The 23,239-nt window shown below is 35.6% G+C and overlaps 1 protein-coding gene and 1 non-coding gene across 2 annotated transcripts; one reads left to right on the forward strand and one right to left on the reverse strand.

Annotated features, from left to right (window-relative positions):
• Positions 1-2,237: 2,237 nt before the first annotated feature.
• Positions 2,238-2,663, reverse strand: LOC104897684 (uncharacterized). Its single transcript, XM_010684620.1, has one exon. It carries the CDS (start codon positions 2,661-2,663, stop codon positions 2,238-2,240), a length of 426 nt encoding a protein of 141 aa, XP_010682922.1.
• A 2,819-nt stretch (positions 2,664-5,482) lies between these two features.
• Positions 5,483-13,993, forward strand: LOC104897496 (uncharacterized). Its single transcript, XR_008969737.1, has 2 exons — positions 5,483-5,622; positions 13,642-13,993. It is a non-coding gene; the product is annotated as an uncharacterized LOC104897496 (transcript).
• The last annotated feature ends 9,246 nt before the right edge of the window (positions 13,994-23,239 follow it).

Here is a 23,239-nt window from a genome sequence, read left to right on the forward strand (position 1 = left end):
GGCAGAGCCCTTTGAGACTAAGAAAGATGTAAGAGAATCTTATCTCTAAAGTGTTTTTAGTGGGGTTTGATTAGATACAAACTTTCCTATTAGACTAAATAGTACTTCGTATTGTGATTATATACTTTTATAGGGTGATATGTTGAATTTATATACACCTTTATTTCATAAATATACTACTTATTATAATAAATATACGGTTGTTGTTTGCTGAATATACCATCAAAAATTATTCCGAACATATTCGTCTTTTGTCTAATTTGAGTCAACATCGATTTTTAAGTTGATGTTATATGAAAACGTTCGACAAATTTCCAATTTAAATGATTTTCGATGAGATGAGTCTTGTTAGGCAAATTGAGTGGAATGAAACTTAACAATTCCACGAGCTGTGTGCATTTATAAGCTTTTGCACCTCTTGTTAGTTTTACGTCGATACCTACCTTTTTGTATTTTAACTAGTGAGTGTCTCGGGCGATGCTCCGGATTGTTTCTTTTCGTAAATTTGTATCTTGTGAAGAAAAAATTCACATCATAATTTGAAGAATACAAGAAATTAAAGTAAGAGTTTATGTCTACAATAGTCTACTATCATTGTCATTAATGTGTTAGATATCCAGCTACTTGTGTAGTCTTTAAATGAGATATAATTACAAAACCTTATTATATTTTATTTTGAAATATTAACCAATGATGTTATGTTGGATCAAACGGTTAACCTTTCACTTTCCGTTTCAAAGGTCACGTGTTTGATACCATCTAACCACACAACATAAATTTTTTTAGTTGAGTGGTTTGACATGAAAATAGAGCATTTGCATTAGAACCTTAAAGAAGAGTGTCACATGACACATAGATGGGATGGAAATGGATGAGATTCGGGGAGGGTGGAGCATCACCCGCATCCATCCGCTCCACCCGCATCCATCCATCCGTCACCCACCGGGTGAAACGGGTGGGTCGGGTGATAAACGGGTGAAACCATATGTAGTATATTTTGTAATGAAATTTGTGATATAATATACATGATATAAGATATTTCTATCAAAAATATAAAAAGTAAGTAAGTTTACATGTAAAACTTAATAAATGGGTGATGGGTTGGAGGTTAAACGGGTGATGGATCGGGTGACGGGTGAAAAAAAATTCACCCACCACCCGCTTTCCATCCATTTAAATTGGGTTTTTCATCCATTTAAAAAATCGAGTTAAACGGGTGATGGATGATCCATCACCCATTTCCATCCTTACACATAGACATTCTTATGAACGCCTTTTAATATAGAAAGTATAGATAGATTTTGGAGTATACAAATAATTTCAATATGTATGAGAAACTCAAATCAAGCATCAGATAGCTCTTTGGTCTATGTTTTAAGAGTTTCACGTAAGATGTATTTGCTTCAACTTTTGTTTTCTCAAATATTTCTGAACACTACTTATATAAACTTACTTGAATTCGTAAAAACCAATTTGTATAAGAGGAAGACGTGAATCTGAATGTAGTATCATCCTGAATTTTAGAAATTTGCCAATTATATAATCTAATCAAAAAAAAATTATTTGTATAAGGTGTTAAACAGTATTTTAAGTAAAAAAAATTAATCCTGCTATAAGATTTCTTTTTAGGATCGATATTCCTACGTAGCATTAGAGGAACACCAGGTTTCAGTTTGAGCACATGTGGAGGCAGTCCTGACGCTACAATTGAATTTAGGAACTCTTGCTTATACAGGTTTCTTGTATCACCAGTCACTGAATCAAATGAGTAGTATGTTCTCCTTCTCCGAGAAATCGTTCGATAACCTTGTCATTGATTCTATCACCATCTTCGTTCAATGGAGTGATGATTGCCCTTTCTACCATAAAATCTCCGTCACCGATGTGTTTATTCAGATTGGGGGAATTTTGATCAACCAACCCATCAATCAAGGTATCAGCAACAGTAGGTATGACCATTTGACACGACAATTTTATCATATCATCTGAGATGGTAAGTTGATCAACATTTCCAACAGATAGTAAGAAATTAGCGAATCCATTGTCATGTCTAGATTTCATGTTTTATCTCAATTGCATAACAGAATATGATTTCATAGTGAAAACCTTATTAAGGATGCGTAAATCATTTGAGCTCTTGTTCCATTTCTCACAACATGTAGAACTTGCCTGAAATCCCCACCAAACACAATTATTTTTCCCTCAAATGGCACGTCATTTCCCATTAAATCCTTAAGTTAACGATCATCTGCTTCAAATTGATACATATGTGTCATTGGTGACTCATCCCATATAAATAAGGAATGTTTTAGAAGAATGCTAGCTTTTGAACCCATTTTAAAGGTGCATGACAATGAGCTATTTGCTTTTGATGGTAGTTGAAAAGTTAAGTGTGAAGTTCTCCATTGGTGCAACAATGTGGCAGCAATTCCATAAGTTGTTGTTAGGATAACTATCTCACCTCTACCTTTTACAGTAGCTAATATATCTCGATAAAGATATGTTTTTCCAGTACCACCGGAACCATCGACGAAGAAAACACCACCATTTTGCAAAGTGATAGCATTCATCACTGTGTCATATGCACCTTGTTGATCAACATTCAACTTGCTTATGCAGTCGGTATCCTTAGTAGGAACTGGCACCGAGAAATACTCCTCCATTATTTCATATAACTCATCAATATTTTCAATGATTCTGGTAAATTTGGCAATTTATTGTAGTCTGAGATTGTTTTCCTGAGCGGTCGTAATAAGTGATCCAAGTATTTAAGAAGCTTGTAAGTTAGAATTTCGTTATTGTTTGTCGTGCTTGAAGACGGGCATTGCTCAACCAACTGTGGGAAGAACTCATCCCACAATGCACGTAACCCAGATGGTTGACAATATATTAAGATAGTTGCAAACAATCCCCTAAGTGCCGATAGCATTTTTACCTGACTTGCTTTTTGTAAGACATTGGCGTATGCTTTTATCATTCTCAATAAGACCTAAGGACTCAGCTGCAGCTCTAAAGGTTGAGTGGGATATCTCATTGACAGTCCTTAAATGCTCATATGATTGGGGCCCTTGGACGTGGAATATGGCCAATTATCTAATCTAATCAGAAAAAAATTATTTATGTATGGTGTTAAACAATATTTTAAGATAAAAAATTAATCGTGTTATAAGATTAATTTTGTTTAAAGTGAAGAATATCTAAAGTTTTCTTGTAGTCCGGTACTCTTGTGATTAGGAGTGATAATGATCCTATCTTGTCCGCGAACTCGGAATCGGCTGAATTAAAGCTCGATTCGAGAGTTTAACGAGCCGAGTTGAGTTAGGCAAAATTTGGTTCAAAAAGCTCATGAACATACTCATTTTTTTTCTTTTATATAAGAACATAACATATCTATAACATAAAAACATTCAACCTAGATATTTTACACAATAATAAATTGATAGTTTCATTGTAAAAAAAATACAAATCTAAAAAAAAAAACCATGAAAAAACTAGAGACTGCAACAAGTCCAAACCTATTCATGAAACAATTCAACAACTCGACTTTTTTTTAACATTTAATCGAATCTCAGCTTAGACAAAATTCGGTAAACTCGAAAAAAATTAAACAAACACGAGTCTGATGAAAGTTAATCTAGAAAATTCTAGATAGGTCATGTAATGTAAGGAAAAATCTTCTATGCATGTCTTAAATTGTCTAGAAAAATATTGTAAAGTATCTATGTAAAAAAATCTAAGTTTAGAATATTTGAGTGTGTGTTAGAAATATCAAAGTCTAGAAAAATCTAGAAATTAAGGGACAACAACTATAAATATGTTGTATGTGTATGAATTAGGAGGGAGCTCAAATGAGAGGGAGTCAAACAAGTGAGCTCCACACAAGATATTAGGAAAGATAGAAACAAATAGTTCTACCAAGGTGAAGGAGAGACATGAACTCTCACAAACACACTTGTATAATTAATTATCAATGAAAATACAATTTTATGATAGTATTCGGGTCCATCAAAACTTCTGTGTGCGCCACAAATTCTATCATGGTATCAGAGCCGGAACGTGATAACGCCAACATCCGAGTAGCAAGAAGAAGATAGAAGATGCAAATTATCAAGTTGAAGGTTGAAGCAAGATAAAAGAAGTTGAGGTAAGTGTCAAGTTTAAAATATGTGGAAGAATTTAAATAAAAGGTGATGAAGATAAAAAATTGTGAAGATGCATTAACGATAAAAGCTTGAGGAGAAATTAAAAATGAAAAGGTATGTGAAAGAAAGATTAAAAAAGAATTAAGAAATAGTTTAGTTAGTGACATGAGCACTAACAAAAAAAAAAATATTGATGGGGGAGGTTGATGACATGAACATCAACAAATGAAATTAACATTGGAAGAAAAGGAAAGAATGAAAAAATGGGAGGATATTGGTGACAAGAGCGCCAATCGTTGAAATAAAAAACAAAATGAAAAGAAAAAGAAGTTCAAGAGAAAGATTTTGGAATTTGCTAATGACATGGGGGCATTAGCAGAGATAATTGGTGACATGAGCATGAATAAAACAATGATATTGGATAAAGATATGTGAAGAAGAAAAATAAAAAAGTTCAGATTAGGGAGAGTGAGTTGGTAATATGGGTACCAACACAAAACAATAAAGATGAAGAAAATGTGATGAAGCTAAGAAATAAAGGTAGGATGGTTGGTAACAAGAGTACCAACCGAAAGACAAAAAAAAATCAAGACGGAGATTGTTGATGACAAGGGCATCAACGGAAGAATAATTTGAAGTACAAGAATTTTCAAGATTAAGGGGAGTGATGAAAGTTAATCTAGAAAATTCTAGATAGTACATGTAATGTAAGGAAAAATCTTATATGCATGTCTTAAATTGTCTAGAAAAATCTTGTAAAGTATCTATGTAAAAAAAATCTAAGTTTAGAATATTTGAGTGTGTGTTAGAAATATCAAGGTCTAGAAAAATCTAGAAATTAAGGGACAACAACTATAAATATGTTGTATGTGTATGAATTAGGAGGGAGCTCAAATAAGAGGGAGTCAAACAAGTGAGCTCCACACAAGATATTAGGAAAGATAGAAACAAAGAGTTCTACCAAGGTGAAGGAGAGACATGAACTCTCACAAACACACTTGTATAATTAATTATCAATGAAAATACAATTTTATAATAATATTCGGGTCCATCAAAACTTCTGTGTGCGCTACAAATTCTATCAGAGTCGAGTCCACCAGAGTCCGGGCTCGGCTCAACACATAGGCAACCCTACCTATTTCCTCCATGAGCTCAAAGTTTCCATTCAACTTAATTTGCACATAATCCAAATTATTTTGGAACCAAATTTCCCAACGAACACAAAATCAAGTTCTCTCCTCACACAGAAGATCGAGGTTCACAAGGGGTAGACGTGCAGTATCACTGTATACTGTAGTAGCGGGCGGAAGGAAGAGAGAGAAAGAGGAGAGAGAAAATGGGAGGTTTGGGAGCTTTCTGCGGAACAAGAATAATGGAGATTGTGAAAAAACACGACTCTGGTGGTCTTCTATGGAAGAGAATCAAGCTCACTTCTACTCGCAAAGCTAATGCCAAGAAGCGCCTTCGTCGTGTTTGGCAGGTTCTTTTTCTCTATCCTCTCTTATGCTTTAATGGCGGGTTTATCTGCGCTATTTTTGTCATTGATTAATTGATTGATTCATGTGATGTTGTTTTTGTTCTCTTATCTCATACATAAACCCTAATTTCTCGTCGGTTTTTACTTTTAACCGCCACAATTGTGACATTGTCCATTTTTTTGCTCATAATTTGTTGAAATGAATACTCTAATCACGGAACTTATTACAATGTTAAGTAATCATCGATTTATTATACCAATTGGAGGAGATTTCTGACCTTCTTCATGTTTTTACTGTATCGCCAATGGCTTATAATGGCATCTGACGTTGTCTTGTCCGATTTCTTTGCGTAACTTCAAGTTCCTAAGTGCTACTTATAGTTTCTTCATGTTTTTTTTTGGAATGCTTGACCAAATCAATGACCTAAATTGTCGTTACTGATGAGATGCTACTCTTTATGCTCTATTACAAGATTAACGCATGTCTTCGATGAGATACGTGGATGTGAAAGGATTTCGGAACATCTGTTGGATGTAAACTTTGTTTTACACTTGTGATTGAGTGGAGTTTTAGTTTGGGAAAGCAAATAGGTTTTTTTTGCTTGATGATTGGTAAGTTGTAGTGAGGAATATACTGAGATGTTAAATTTGGTTTTATGTTATCCTAAATTGAAATTTCACCTAATAATGGTCTATTAACTTTGTTAGCTGTTCAAAGCTAAGAAAATGTCGATATCATTTCCATCTCAACATAGTTGTTATGCCTTCTATCGTTCTATATAGGCTATTCTAAGAAGTTACTTGTAATTTCTTTTTGTTTTGAGTTATACTTAGAACCTCTATGCCTCAGAGTTTCAGTAGAGTAATATTAAGTCTGAGCATTCGTTATTGTTAAACTGTATTCTTCTACTTGTTAACAGTAGGATTAAGATGCTTCTTGGAGACTAGGTTGCCAGGTTTGTACCGTTCAGGACTATGGTCATTGATCAGCATTCTAAGAGGATTAGGTAATAGATAGCAGAATGGTATGGATGTATACTCATGTATCCAAACACGAAGAGTTCTTACATCGTATTATCCAAGATTTTTTTTATGATTTTAGAGGTTCTAGTTAAGGTGCTATTGACACCAAAAGTGTGCTTGATTTGTCTTTCTATGTGGAGGTCAGGTAGTTTAGGGGTAAGAAGACGGTCAAATTCAGTGGCGGATCCAAGAATTTTCTAATGGTGGTTCACCATCAATTACCGTTCACTAAATCAAAATAATTTTTTTAAAAAATACTCCAAACTAAATTTCAATCGAAAAGAAAATAAATATATAACCAATAATTATACAAAATACAACCAAATAGTACTAGAAAAATCAAATATCCAAATTATATTAAAAAGTACAACCAAATACTAGTAAAAATGATTACAATTGCTCGCGACGAGTTTTCATGTTTTGATATCGATGTACAATATCATTCATGCTAACATTCAAAAATAAATCATTCTCTAAATAAGTAATCAAACAATCATTTAACATTTGATCTCCCATACTATTACGCAATTTGTCTTTCATTTGCGTCATTCCAGAAAATACCCTTTCCACACTTGCCGTTGCAACGGGGAGAAGTAACACCAATTTTAAAAGCAAGTAGACCCTATCATGAGTTTCAGATAATCCCGTCTCCACAAGTTTCATTGAAAGCTCAGTAAGAGTCTTCAAATTCCAAAACCTTTCATCTTCTCTCATAGCAACAATAAAATTCTGAAGTGTATGGTCAAAGAATATCAATTCTTAACTTGAATTCATTTGGATAGAATTTTGCAAGTTCAATCAATTTTGTTTTTTGTCAAAAGAAGCAAACCGATTAGTTGGATTCAAACAAGACATACACACAAGTAAATCTTTACTTATCTCGGGGAATCGATTATCAAGTTCTTGCAACTGAAGATCAATGACACTCAAGAAAACTTCCACTCGAAAATGATGTAAATTTGACACTTGTGGGACCTTACCTCTAAACAACCTTCTCCCCGGGACAACATATTTCCCCTCCATGCTAGGAACCTCAATGTCATACTTAGCCATAAAAGAAATCACCTTCTCTATATGAGAATCCCATCCTTCATCTCTGGCAAATTAATCTTAGTTACATTAACCATTCGCATTGCATTTACAATGTCTTGATCACGTTTTTGTAATGCCACATTCAAGTTATTTGTTATCCCAAAGATACCAACCATCAAATGCGCCACAAACACAAAATCAAAAGACATCAACTAATTTGTAATAGTTTGTGCTTTGTTAGAATCAAGTGCATCAGAGACTTCTGCAATGTCATCAAGCGACCCAAGGATTGAAGGATATAAATCAAGCACATTCAATATTGTTTTGAAATGAGATCCCCAACAAGTGTCACAAGGTTTACCTGACCCACGTTTTTGATTCAAACCCGACCCTGTTTCAAGTTCACCTAAGGACAATGCTTCCACAATTCTTTGAGTTTGTTTTTCACGAAGAAATTCTTTCCTCTTCGGTGAACCTCCCACAAAGTTTAAGAGAAGTGCAAGTACATCAACAAATAACCAAGCACAATCAGAGTTTTTTATAGCAAGTGCAACTTGAGTCAACTGAAGTTGGTGAGTAAAACAGTGGACAAAATATGCTTGTTTACATTCATTCTGTATTAGAGTCTTAAGGCCATTAATTGAACCTTGCATATTACTTGCCCCATCATAACCCTGACCTCGTACTTGAGAGAAAGACAAAGAATACTCCATCAACAATGATTCTATAGCAGTTTTAAGAGTCAAAGAAGTAGTATCGGAAACATGCACAATACCAAGTAAACGCTCCCAAACTTCTCCCTTTTTGTTCACATATCTCAAACAAAGAGCCATTTGTTCCTTATCAGAAACATCAGCAGACTCATCAGCCAAGATAGTAAAGAAACCACCATCAATATCTTTAATGATTGCTTTAGTTGTCTCTTTTGCACATGCATTTATGATATCTTTTTGAACAATTGGAGAAGTAAGTTGACAATTACCAGGAGCATTTTTAAAAACAACTTTTGAATATTCAGGATCTTTTTTTGAAAGAAGAGTCAACAACGAAATAAAGTTACCTTTTCAAGGAACTTTCTTTCTATCGTGACCACGGAAAGATAATCCTTGAGTAGAAGCCATTGTATAGTTTCAATCGAAGCTTCAAGTCTTCCTATAAGCACTCATAGTTTCCTTTGTTTGTTTTGACAAGGCAGAGGAGATACTTGACTTTTGTTTCTTGTATAAATCCATGGCTATCACTGCTTTGTTGTGAGCACTCGTGTGTTTCCCGACATGATTCTTTATCGTATCTAATCTATTCTAAGATTTGAAACCCCCACTAACAAAAGCATCACCTCCAATTGCATTCTCATCCTTGAATAAATAACAAATGAAACAATAGGCAGCATCCTTTTCCACACTATACTCAAGCCAACTCTATGTTTCAAACCACTTGGCAACAAATCGACGGTTTTTTTGTGCAATAAGTGTTTGAGGAAATAGAAAGTCTTTGGGTTGACAAGGTTTTCTCTCAATGTAAGTTCTCCTCACTAAATCTCTATCATTTTTATGGAAATCACTCATCTTTCTCCTCAATCCTGGGTCTTGTGGAAGATTGGCGCAATCAATTTCACATAGTCTTTGACCAAAGACCGGAGCGCTAGGAGGATTATGAGGGGAATTTGGAAGGGAATTATGAGGAGAATTTTGAGGAGAATTTTGAAGGGAATTTTGAATTGAATTGTGTGATGGAGAGGAATGTTGTTCGCTTGCTAGTTGAGGAGACAAAGTTTGTTCACTTTGTGTTGGATGTGGAGGAGAATTTGGAGTTGGATTTTCTTAGTGAAGAAACTAGCAATGTTTTGCATTTTGTTTGTAGTACGTTTTCTCTTCATTATCAAATCTGAAAATCAAGTAACAGTTGAACTAAATTTGATGTATCTCACCAATGAAACATATGCCAATTTGTGATAGACTCATAGACCATCAATTATCATCAACAAAATCAGCAATAAAGTGATAACACCCAATTCAAACATAACGTAGTTTCAATTATCAAACACCAACAAGGCAAATGCAATAACACACAAATCAAAATGCAACAACAAAATCAAAATTTATAACAATTCTACATTACATAATCTGATATATAAACACCCATAACAACTAAAATTGCAATTTATTTTTCAATTCTCATGAAATTGATAAACCCTAATTTATAAAGTAAAACAAGAAATCAAGCAAATTGAGTAGATTAAGATGTACCTAGAGCAGATTCCGTCCACCGTCGTCTACCGTCGTCCACCAAGGAAGGAATTCCGACCACTTTTGTGGTTGCACGTTGGCGAATCGTCAAGGACGATGGCGAAACCACGAATCGCCCACGAAGGACGAAGCCACCAGCAGACAGCAGTACTGACGATTTGACGAAGCCACGACTCGCCCAAGACTGTTAGTCAGTGAAAGCGCTGCCGGTGAGGCCGCCGGACGAAGCCAGTCAAGCCACCAGCGTTTATTTTTTTGCGTGAGACTGTGAGGTCTGCGTGAGACTGTGAGAGAGAAAGGTAGAGGGCTGCTTGACTCGTGAGAGAAAAGAGCGTTTATTTTTTTGCGTGATTTTTTGAATTTTTTATTTTATTTTTTATTGCTGGTGCACGTGCACCAGCGTGTTATTACGTACATCCGCCACTGGTCAAATTGGAAAATCAACTATCAACATGTTTTTTGAACTCTTATTTTCATCCAATCTAAGGCCTACTATGCAAAGTTTCGTTGATATATCACCATGGTGTTTAGGTTTATATCCTATATTGCTCTTGCTGTAATAAAAGATCATTATATCCTAAATGATTAAGATGTTTGGATGTATTATGTAGTTCAACTCATTTTAATGTGATTCTGCTAGGGTAAATCCTGTAAATTCTGAAGGTTGTTTCAAGGCTCTACTAAGTTTTTTGTTTGCTACTCTTGACTTGTGAACAATAGTGTTTGTGAGGGTAGGATCAAACTCTTTCCGGGGATCATTATTCTGGTCTAAGTTGAAGTGTCAAAGTGCTGAGGCTGTTTTGATGCTTATTTTGGTTAGCTCGGGCTGGAATGATTAGCCACGTAAGATGGAGTAAGGCATGTTTTTTATTACACGAATGAGGAAAAAGAGATAGATGATGTCATAGCTTGAGCTGTAAAACCTAAAATATGCAAAAGAAGTTACAACTTGCTCCTGAAGTTAAATAAACATTTTTTTCCCTGTTAAAGTGACGACCTGACATTCCTTTCATTGCCTTCAATAATTTCCAGCACAGCCCCCTTTCCACTCCTTTGAGCCTTATACAATTCAGCATGTTAACGATGAGTTCCTATTGGTTAAGAAACATAGCAAGAAGAATTTATATGATGCAGTCCCCTAGAGACCAAGGCCTTCACAAGTAAATATCTTACCTCTCCTATCTAAGCTGATCAGCACAGGTTCTTTTCTATGAATATGAGCTTAGTCAGCCTGAAGTATGTAAATTTCTGAGGTTTCATAGAAGAAAGAAGGCAATTTTGAGCTATAAAGAAACAGAAACAAGTAGGTTTTGGACTCTTGGAAATGGATGCATATGGTCCTATGACTGGAGCGAACAATCAAAATTTTGAAAAGAAGTGTTAAAATTTCTTTTCCCATCGTCAAAGCTGTTGATGTTCTGAAAATGACCACTCTTTTTAAAATAGTTTGAACAACTGACTGATTTGTATTTTGGGGTTATCTTCCCAAAGCAATCCTGAATAACTAATAACTTCTTCAACACAATAAAAGAAGGTGGCGACAGCCGAAGGGGATATAATAGCATGGGAAAAGCGATAATCCTCTAAGGGTCTATTCTATTCAACTTATCTTTCAAGAAATTATCTTATTTGTGCGAACTTCTTTTAATTTTTTTTATTTCATATCCACCAACTCATGGATTGAGATTTTACCCCCCCCCCCCCCTATTTGAGTAACGAGTTTCAAATCTATAATTTGAGTGAACCAAACAACTGGAAAAAGTAGTAAAATATTTAATCCATATCCATGAAGTTGTCATTCCCAGACCACTCCATTTCAGTTATTTGAATTAAAGCTCCGTTACTGCTTGGAGATGAATAACCGCATGTTACTTATTAACGGAGGAGTAAGTAGTTGCATTTGAATATAAATCACTTTCTTCTGAATATTGTGCTACATCTAGGTGCAATATAAGTCCTTTCTATGCAAAGATATGCAAATGAGTTCAGTAGAATAACATACAGAATAATGTGTAATATTGTAATCTTCCAATTACGTCTTGATGTGTGAAATGTAGCATGCCATCTATCTAAGAACTTTTGGGTGATAATCTAGAGGTGAGGGTTTGAAAGGGAGCAGAAGAGGAACAGTTCATTTGAAAGCCTGGGAGGCATGCTATATGCCTATATCTAAGCTTTTTATGCCTATGGGCCATGTTGAAGAGTGATTGGCAGTCTATTTCCAAGGCCTTGGATGCCTTTTGGGTAATTTTAAAGGTGGTTGTTCAAGGAAGCAACAATCTGATGCCATCATTATACTTAAATATTGTTAGGATGAGGGAAAATAGTGTATCTTAGAGGTTTGTTCGACACATGAATTCTCTTAAAGCTTTTTAGGTGGCTATCATAGGAGTTAATGGTGCTAGACATACAAATGCAAATTCATAAGAGATTAGTGTTGAGACAAGGGTGCTTCGCTCCATAGCAATGACGAGGTCTTTGTCTAGGTCTTTATACATGTTTCATGTTGATATTAGAAATGACAAGGAAAGTAATCTGGGATATAGTAGGAGCGCGGTGACATTTATGAAAGATAAGGTGCTGAGAACAATACTTATTCAAGCATGTGAGGTGAAGGCACCATGATACCTAATGAGTGTGTTTGAGTGCTTTTATATATGGAGGCTTCCGGAAAAGAAAAATAGGCCAAGGATGATTAGGAGAAAGCTGACTGGCTCATTTGGATTTTAATGAGAAAATGCTTAACAAGACTTAGTGACTTCTTTTCGGGAACATGTGGCATTTCTCTTGGCATTTCTACTAGTGTTTGCATGTTGTGATCTTGCCTAGTTCTTGCCTTTTTTTTTTTTTTTTTGTTATTGATGTTATTTTATTACCAGTCTCGAGTTTCTCCTACTATTATAATTAGTGTATTTTTCTCATCTAAAAGAAATTGTTGTAGTAGCCGTAGGCTCGCAGCTATGACTATTCTTTTGTAGACCTTTTTTAGTGAATTTATTTAGGATCTATGGAAGTAGCTTTTTTGCTTGTCGGAGGGAAGATTACCACTCTCCATCTGTCGTTGCTATTACTCTCCCCATCCAAGAATAATCTTAACACTAGCCTTTGCACAAAGTTGTAGGAGAGCTTCCTTGTGGGCCATCTAGTTTGTTACTCTATTGTAAAAGACTAAAAGTAGTTGTGATTGAAGATAGCGGGGTATTTTTCTTTTTTTTTTGAAGAAAGAGAGACGTGGGAAATTTATAGTGTTTTTCTTACAAAATATAGATTGGAATGGAGATTAAACAGACTATCAATGGAGAGAGTAATAATAAAATGTTAGCGGGCCATTGACATATTCGGAAGTGCTGCAGTTGGGATCCAAATATAAGAAATGTTGCGATTATTCTAGGACGAAGGGGGTGCTATTTATTTGGTAGACTATTTGCTCCGTGTTCTAATATTTGAGGATCTTTTGGAGTTAGCTTGTTGCTTGTTTGTGTGTAAACTCTAAACTGCTGGTGTCTCATATCCTTTTCTGGTTTCTGGAATAATTTCTCAAAAACGTGTAGTTAGAACTGCAATGGTAGTTTGTTTCAATTAGAGAGATTATCTTATATTGTTGCAATCATCAATAGAGGACGTACCTTAAATGTGTTTGCATAATTACCTGAGTAGGTACTAGATATATTTCTAATTAGAAGTCTTGTCTTCAATCATGTACTTGACATTGCTTATTCAGGTTGGCTAGTGGCTACATGTTCAATGTTACAATTTCATCTGTAACTACCCATTTGTATGGTTGCACGTGATTGTTGCTGAGTGCTGACTACCTACTGCTGTTGTTAATCTGGAATTGGCCCTCTTATCTGTAATTGGCAGTCTTTTTGTTGGTATGGTAGTACGTAAAACAACCATTGCTTAAAATTTTGATGCTTGTCTGCATGTATTGGTTTGTTTGCTAAGAATGTAAGTGACATGCATCTATGGTGCATGAAGCTATAAAGGTTGGATATCTGGTGTTGTTTTGTACAGTGAATTGAGTAGCCTGATACAATTGTAACCTGTACTTCTGTAATTGATTTGTTAACACCTGTTATTTTGTAACACACAAATATTCAACAGAACGAAGCCGTGCTTAAAGCCTGTTCAGAGCAACCTCCTTCGAAATCAAATGATCTTACTGATGGCATAGCGAGCAGTGGGGACACCAGGCAAGATTCTTGATCAAAATTGAGGAATAGAGGATGTGCTTTAGGATGCTCAATAGTCATTAATTTTGTATTTTTCTGAAATTTTCTCCTGCTTAATATTCTTGGAAAATTTACTGTGAAACCAGTCCCCCTTAGAACCTGGGAAGTCCGATTATTGACCTGAATAATCTTTATTATAAGGTAGCCCTAGAAAAATCCTAGTATTTGTTTCTCTTTACACTTCAATTGGAAGCTTGCAGCTTATGTGCAGATCCCTTGGATTTCACTTTGATAAGTCATGTTCTTACTTCACTAGTTGTTCAAAACACAAACATCTCAAAGTTCATTTAGATATCCTTTTAATTTTTAGCATCACTGATTGAATTCCTGACTGGTATGATTTCTCGAGTAACTTAGTATGCTTGCATCGAGGGGATGTTTAGTAGACATTAGACAGTTATCATGGGTATGGAGAATGCTTTGACAAGTCTTCATGAGAAGATAAGCTGATTATTTGGGTTCAAATTAGAGATGTTGCCATCGCATACTTCTGCTTTAGAACTCGTATCTGTTACTTAGTATGAGTAGTTGGAAGGGATGTAGATTTTTCATGTAGATTCTGTGAGGGGCCTGAAAGAAATATTATTGTTATATCATTTATTGTTACAGCTTGTTGTGAGCATAAAACGTTGCCATATCAGGAGTATATAGGATATTCTGGTGGTTAGAGTGCCGTGCTACTTTTTGGTGAATTAGAGGTTTAATTCCCATTAATGGTTGATTGGAAACTCCACTATGAAGTGTTGTAAGGTAGAATTTATATATATTCCTATGTCTTTGCTTGTTTGGCTCCGAATCAGATGAGTGCTTTTTTGTAACTGTGAAAGGCTGGGGTATCCATCTCCCAATTTGATATTGTTGGTAGTTGGTCGTAGACGATGCCCTTTCCTAGTTTAAAAGGGTGTTAGAACATTGGGTCTACTTGGTGGAGTATTTGCCGTTTCAGTTTGTCTTTAAGATGTGCATCATCTGATGTATTTTTGGTGGTCCATATTGACATGAAATTGACTTTCAGGATAGGTATAAAACCTAAGAGACAATTTTCATGAGACTAAGACAATTCCTTTTGTGGCTATTCTTGGAATCTTGGGGATTTATCTTGATATCAAAGATGTTCAAAGACGTGAAACAAGAATTTCTATTTCCTTTTATTCCATCCATATAGATTAGTAGACGTAATCTATGACAATGAGAGGTGTTTGGAGAACAGTAAGTATGAATCAAAAAGCTATAGGTTTTTCAATCAAGAAAGCTACTTATCTTTTATATTTAAGTCTTTGTTGCTTCTACAATACACATTTATTTTCAAGGGAAACTCTCATTACGGCACCCTTACGTTTTGCTTACTTATAAAGATTCATCCAATTTTGACTTTTGATTTTTGGGTTTTTTTAAGGTTGATGTAATCTTAAAGTTGCGGAGGCAGACCGTATATAGCAATGAGTTTATCATGGTGGCTGATGGCTACATTATTTTACTATAGTAAGTGAGAGAATTAAATGACTTTTTAAATCATGCAAATAAAATATGGTTAATAGATTTGAGCGCTTTGTTCATATTTGAATTATATTGGCATCATTTGTATGTCAGAATTTGTGAAATAAATTTATGGGTAACTTCGTCCTAACTTCTCTTCAACCTAACCTGTCTTTACTTTTGTCAAAACTCAAAAGACCTTTATTTCTTGACCATAGTACCAAAAGGTCAAATGTAAACTTATGCAAAAGAAACATGGTTAGTACTTGTGCCAAGACAAGCCTCTACAGTTGGGCTTCTTTCTTTAGGGTCCTTGCCGTGCCCGTGGTCACTGATAGTGGTGCTCTTTTCCTGTTGATTGGCCTTAGCTCAACATCTTAGCTCCGTATTCCGATCTTAGATCGTCCGTTTATCAGATTAATAGTCGGGAATGCATGAAATAGAAGCCGTGCCCGTGGTCACTGATAGTGGTGCTCTTTTCCTGTTGATCGGCCTTAGCTCAACATCTTAGCTCCGTATTCCGATCATAGATCGTCCGTTATCAGATTAATAGTTGGGAATGCATGAAATAGAAACATACTGTTGATCGTCCCTTTATTTAACCGCTACCTTAGGGTGTCATAATCTTAAAGGAGGAAATAGACGAAACTAAATTTTTTGTATCTCATACAAGCATACTTGCATCCTAGTATCCTATCATGACTTGTGGAACCGTGAAAGTAGGTCTTTTGGCAACTAAGCTTAGCTGCTTGATGGTAAAGTTTATTCACCCTTTCTTTAGAAAATATGTATTTGGTCCTGATATCTTTATTGTACTTCTCTATTAGGATTAATATAAGTGGTAGGGATTCACTCACAGGAGATGAATTCTTGTTTCTTCGTGAGGGTATTAGGTCATTTGTCGATGTAAGTTCTATTGACTATCAATCTAGAAATAATAGCAAACAATAATAGAATATCAAATAATAAAGCAGGAAAGAACACACCAGAAATTTTACGTGGAAACCCAAGAACTGGGAGAAAAACCACGAATCTGCACTAGGAATCGATGAATATTCAAGAAAGATTACAAAAAGCACTCCAAGAACTCTCTCTATTGCTTTTTCTCTCTCTAATATGTGTTTAAAGATGAAGAATAAGAATAAACATAATTAGGGTTTATATTTATACCCTCATTAATACCAAAAACCGGAAAAAATTAGGCTTTGCGGTTCGACACCCCGCGGCCGCGCTCGACAACCCGCGGCGGACAGAACCCCGTCAGTTTTGTCAGTTCTTCGTAAAACCGTCATAACTTTCTCGTTTCTCACCGGAATTGGACATATGACCTATCGTTGGAAAGCTCTCGAAACAAGCTATCACCTCCACTTTGAATCACCTCAAAATCATTTATAGATTGAGAGATATGTCCATTCAAAGTTAGCCTTATGTCCCAAAAGACGTTTTCCTTCTACGCAACCTCATCTCCACATCCATACACCTCCATGAGCTTCATATACTACCATATACCCAACAATCTCCCACTTGGAGATAGGTGTAAGTGAAGAAAACTTCATACCTTCATCATCCTCTCATTCATCTCAACTCCTACACACAACTCCCACTGCAAAAGCAATCTCTAGTCGTGTCCAAACCATGACATACATCAAGCATCCCATGACAACATCTCCTCTACACCAAGGAAACTAACATTGAAGTTTGCACCAACTCCAATTCAAAAGACATCAAAGTCTACACCGATTTTGATTCTTAATCACTAACCTCCAAATCATTGCACCATCACTCCATGAACCTACACACCCTCCTACCCCGGAGGTCGGATCACCTTAGAGACAAGCACAACCAAATGAAGATCCCTTCCTCTACAACTAAAGAAGATAACCACTTCCTCTCCAACCAAAGAAGCACATTGAAGTCTCATCAAACTTCAATAAAACCAATTACCACCTAAGCCAAAGAAGCTTCTCATTGTTCTATAAGCAAACTCACATTGCTCCCACTCGAACAATACACCCTTTGTTCCACTTAGGATTTCCGGCACTACATGCTTGTGTGCCGTCTTCACCTTGTTGCTTACCAGTCAATTTGCCACCGGGATACCGCTTTACCACGATTCTCATCCCTTGGCCCACTATCGATAGTTTTTCCGACCAAACGACACCTTACATGAAGTTCTCATCCCAATCTCGGGCCCCTTCACTGTGCTCCCCATGGTGTAAAGTGTTCCAGTCCTTGTCCCACGAGCTATGATCATTGCTCCCTTGACAATTTTCAAGAACCACCATCAAACACAACCTTGTAACCCGATGTAGCAAGTTGGGCTACCGATATCAAGTTTTCTTCAACCTTGGGATAAACTTGACATTCTTCAACTCCAACGAGCCACCATGAGTGAGTTTCACACTCACATCACCTTTCCCCATGACTTCCACTGCCTTGCCATCCGCAAGGTAGACCTTTTCAAGTTTTCCGGATTTGAAATTCCGAAACAACTCCTTGCATGGTGAGGAATGATGAGAAGAACCCGAATCCAAGACCCATGATCCGAGCACCCAACCAACTCTTCCTGATCATCCATGCTTACCATCAAAGCATCGGAATCGTACTCCGAAATCAAGTTAGTTGATGCTTCTTCTTCATCATCACTTTCTTGAACCTTCTTCTTCCCTTTCCCATTCTCTTTCCTAGGACAATCTCTCTTTAAATGTCCTTCATTACCACACCCCCACAAGTAACACTAGCCCTGCCTTTTGACTTACTCCGGTCCCCCTTTGACTCCGATTTTCCTGAAAGTTCCTCCCTTTTCCCCTCCCTCTACCTTCTGCACTGTATGCTCCAGATGATTCTCCACTCTCCTTCCTTCGAATGCTCTCACTCAAAATCAGATCACGGACAACATCATAAACCAATTTCTCTTTCCAGAGGAATTACTAACAGCAGTTACAACAGTTTCCCAAGCAGTAGGTAAAGAGGACAACAAAATTAGGGCTTTCACTTCATCCTCAAAGGCAATATTAACCGAAGATAACTGACTTATTAATGAATTAAATTCATTAATATGTTCAGCAGCAGAACTACCATTATTCATCTCTAAACCAAACAAACGGCGCATCAGATATACCTTATTCATTGCAGAGGGTTTTCATACATATCTGACAGTGCTTTGATCAATCAGCCGTTGTTTTGATATCCTTGACATTGAACGCCACAGTCCGAGCCAATGTCAAACGCACCACCGCTAGTGCCTGTCTGTCCAGTACTTTCCACTTAGCCTCCTCCATCTCAGCAGGCTTTTCAGACAAAGGTTGATACAGATTTTTCTGATATAAGATGTCTCTATTTGCATCTTCCAATATCCAAAATCTGTCCCATCAAACTTCTCAATTCTAATCTTTGAATCCTCCATTGTTAATTATTCTAGATCTAGACAATAATCAAACCTAGCTCTTGATACCACTTGTAAGTTCTATTGACTATCAATCTAGAAATAATAGCAAACAATAATAGAATATCAAATAATAAAGCAGGAAAGAACACACCAGAAATTTTACGTGGAAACCCAAGAACTGGGAGAAAAACCACGAATCTGCACTAGGAATCGATGAATATTCAAGAAAGATTACAAAAAGCACTCCAAGAACTCTCTCTATTGCTTTTTCTCTCTCTAATATGTGTTTAAAGATGAAGAATAATGAATAAACATAATTAGGGTTTATATTTATACCCTCATTAATACCAAAAACCGGAAAAAATTAGGCTTTGCGGTTCGACACCCCGCGGCCGCGCTCGACAACCCGCGGCCGGACAGAACCCCGTCAGTTTTGTCAGTTCTTCGTAAAACCGTCATAACTTTCTCGTTTCTCACCGGAATTGGACATATGACCTATCGTTGGAAAGCTCTCGAAACAAGCTATCACCTCCACTTTGAATCACCTCAAAATCATTTATAGATTGAGAGATATGTCCATTCAAAGTTAGCCTTATGTCCCAAAAGACGTTTTCCTTCTACGCAACCTCATCTCCACATCCATACACCTCCATGAGCTTCATATACTACCATATACCCAACAGTCGACTTTCAATGGAGTCGATATATTTTCACTAAATGATTATATCAAAAGCTACTTGTATGTATATATTCTAAATATATAGTTAACCAACTATTAGCTTATCTTGCATGGATATAGAGTTCATGTAAAAGCATTAGACTTTAGAGTGACGCTAATGTTTAACATAGATCAGAAACTTTCTTGCTCATCCACATTTCTTCGAGTTTTGGGAAAAATTGAAGGAGTGCGTGAATAACTATAACTACTAAGTACATTACTTTCTTTAATCTCATTTCTCTTCCTTCCCCAACTTCATGACCAAATTATAGAAATTCCTGTTTCTTACATGTACTACTCACTAGTTAAAGAAGCAATTAAGATAAGAAAGAGCAGGAAATTCCTTATTTTCCCTCCTCTTTCAATTACTTGCTTTTCCTTCCCTTCCACCCTCTTCCTTTACCCAAAAAAAGTGTTTATTAGTCTGTTTACTCTACTCCCTAAAAATGACAATTTGCATGTGCGTTTCTCTTGCTTTAAATGGTTTTGTATGTGCTGTATTTTCTAATTTCTGAGTGCAAAGTTTTGGTTCTTGCTTACATATATAAATGTCACTTTTAATAGGGTAAGTTGCAAAATATAGGTAAGATAGATTTTTATCTTATTATTACATTTATCATCATCATGTTGGTTGTTGCCGACTCTCCTGCTCCCATGTGCGAATCTTTTAGATGAGCTCATTACTTGGCTCTTCTAAATTGGTTTCAAGCAAATGAGTTGGTCTATTTTCCTAATAGTTACAAAGCAAATAAGGGTGGTTAAGTGTGTCTTTTTTTAACCCTATTATCTACATTACTGTTAGATGAGAAAGAGTTGAGAACTTGATCTCTTGGATAAGCCAACTAAACCCTCTCGATTGAATTCTCAAGTGTTCAACTATCAACTTTTTGAAAAACTTGCTCTTTGGGTGCACAGTTGGCACTTGACAACAATGAATTATAAAATCTATAATAGGTATTGGACATTTTACCCTGTAACACATATCCAGATAATGTTCATGTTGCATCATATATTTTAATTTTTGCACACATTATGTGGTGCAATACTAACACTATACAGGTATGTGTTAGAGGGTAAAACTTAAAAGTTTCAAATATTTACTATAGTTATCATTCCTCTTTGACAACACTCATTTTTCTTAGAGGCGTATCAAGGTATCGGCTAAAAAGAAAAATGTAGCTAATAAAAAGGGACCAAAAGGGTTATTCCTAGTCATGTAACTATATATCAAGGTTAATGGAGCTTTAAGTAACTCTTTTGAATAGCGAGTGATAGTCTAGTGGTATTGACATCACTTCTGATATTATACGTTTTAGGGGTTGTGTCTCATCTCTTGCAAGAGGAATCCTTAATCCCCTTTGAAAGGTTTTTAAGTTATTTACCTTAAAAAGAAATTTATTATCTAAAAATAGTTTCTTCATCTTATAAAGTGACCTCTATATAAAGTGCTTGGCTAATCGTAGTTGAGAAAATTGGACTCCAAATGGTAAAATTAACCGGTGAATTGACTATTTGGTGGTGTGTATAAAATCATAGATCGTGGGGGGTAGCTTGGGTTGGATATACTCTTTTTCAATATGCTTAAGGGAGCAGCATATTGTAAGAGTAAATCTTATTTTAAAAGACTTCCTCACTTTTTATTATATCAATGTTTTTGTAATCTCATGGCACTATCTGAAGAAAGATGCACTCTTGTAATTTGACTATTAACTCATAACTGCCTTTAGTACACACTTTTGTAGAATCTGTTATTCCTTGGTCGTTGTTTGTAGAAATTGCTAATATATTCACTTGTGAAAAATATAATCTACGATCTGTAAATGTAATCTATTGACAACATATAGTATTGTCTTTATCTCATCATTTTACTCACTCGTTTTTATTATTGATTTCAAATCAATAAGTAGTGTACCTGCCTTTTGAAGTGTTATTTTGCTTTCTCTTGAGTAAATTATCTCTCTCCAATCTAAATTAATTTCAACTTTTTTTTTTCTTTTCACTATCCATTATTTCATAGTTATGGTAAGAGTCAAAATAATATGTGTCGATTATATCAAATTGTTGAACAAGACCGTATACTTGTAGGTATTGGGTTATGTTTACATGAATGTGTGGGGTTTTAATCTTTTAGATACAAGAAATTTAGTTCATGGTGTCAATGATGAATAATGTATCTATACACTGACTAATGACTATAGTCCTATATCAAGAAATTAAGCTTATTTTTTTTTCTTTAAGTTCGAATAAGTTTTTAGACACTAAATGTCCCAATAAGCTTAGACAAGAGTCTATTAAGTTCATTTTAAATCAGTGTAGGTAAAGATTTTTTCAGATCAAGAAAACAAAGCGCTATAACTACATTGATTGATTATGTGTCTCAATGAAGGTTGAAAATTGAATCATCTCATAGTCGTAGATCAATATAAGCATGTAGTGCCTGTATAACCAATGAAAAACTTGGAAGGGTGAAGGGGTGATCTTCTCGTGGTGGCAATCTTCTTGCTTTTTTCTCCCCTTAGTTTATTTTCCATCAAATTAGTTCTTTGTTATAGTATAATTGTGAAAAAGTAATCATTTGGAACTTGTGATAATGAGATTTTTTGCTGGAAGGGAATACCAAATTCTAGATAAGACCCAAAAATCTAATGGTCCAACCAAGGAGCTAATGTTGATACACTTTTTGTGACTCGAGCAATATTTATGCCATAGGGGATTACCTTACAAAACGGCTAAATAGAGAAAATATTGATATAAAGTTTACATTTAGTATATTTATCAATTGGCATATACCAAAGATGTCTTGGCCTACTGGTTAAGATTGAGGTGCTGTGAATGATAGGTTACTGGTTCAAATCCCTTCTCCCCTTCTTTGTACTTTGTATTGCCTTTGTGGCTCATATGGATAAAAAAAAAAAAATCAATTGGCATATACGTTGAAATAGTCGGACTTATCTTTATACTTGTTTGATGTTAATTGCAACATTTTGATAGTTCTCTCTAATTCTCTCACTTATTACATGAGATCTCTTTCTATTTATCTCTTAGGCCTTGTTTGATTGTATATAGGAAGTCATACTTCCTAGGAAGTTATTTTTTCCATGTATTTGAAATTCCTAGGAAGTGTAAAATTGTGTGGTTGATAATGGGAAGTAGAACTTCCTAGACCTAGGTAAGTAACTTCCTCCAGTTTGGAGGAAGTAGAACTTTCTAGGAAGTGCAAATTCCCATGATTTTGCCAACCAAACAACTTCATATACTTCTACTTCCTAGGAATTTGCACTTTCTATGATTTGTTTTGTCAACCAAACAAGGCCTTACATGATACGTTGTTTTGTGTGTTAATACTCAATGTTGCAATAGAAAAAACTTAAAACGGAGAAAGTATTGTCGAGGAAGTAAAGAAATCACAGAAAAGGACTACTCATTGTTGAAGAATTACTAGGCAAACCCTTGAAAAATAATATGTTGTCCAATCAAAGTAGGCAATAAAAGTGGGGTATTTGTA

Source organism: Beta vulgaris, chromosome 6, assembly GCF_026745355.1.
Source record: "Beta vulgaris subsp. vulgaris cultivar EL10 chromosome 6, EL10.2, whole genome shotgun sequence".
Classification (NCBI taxonomy): Eukaryota; Viridiplantae; Streptophyta; class Magnoliopsida; order Caryophyllales; family Amaranthaceae; genus Beta; species Beta vulgaris.

Coding starts and splice junctions, on each gene's coding strand:
- LOC104897684 (XM_010684620.1), bottom strand. CDS start 2,663: ATGGAGGAGTATTTCTCGGTGCCAGTTCCTACTAAGGATACCGACTGC.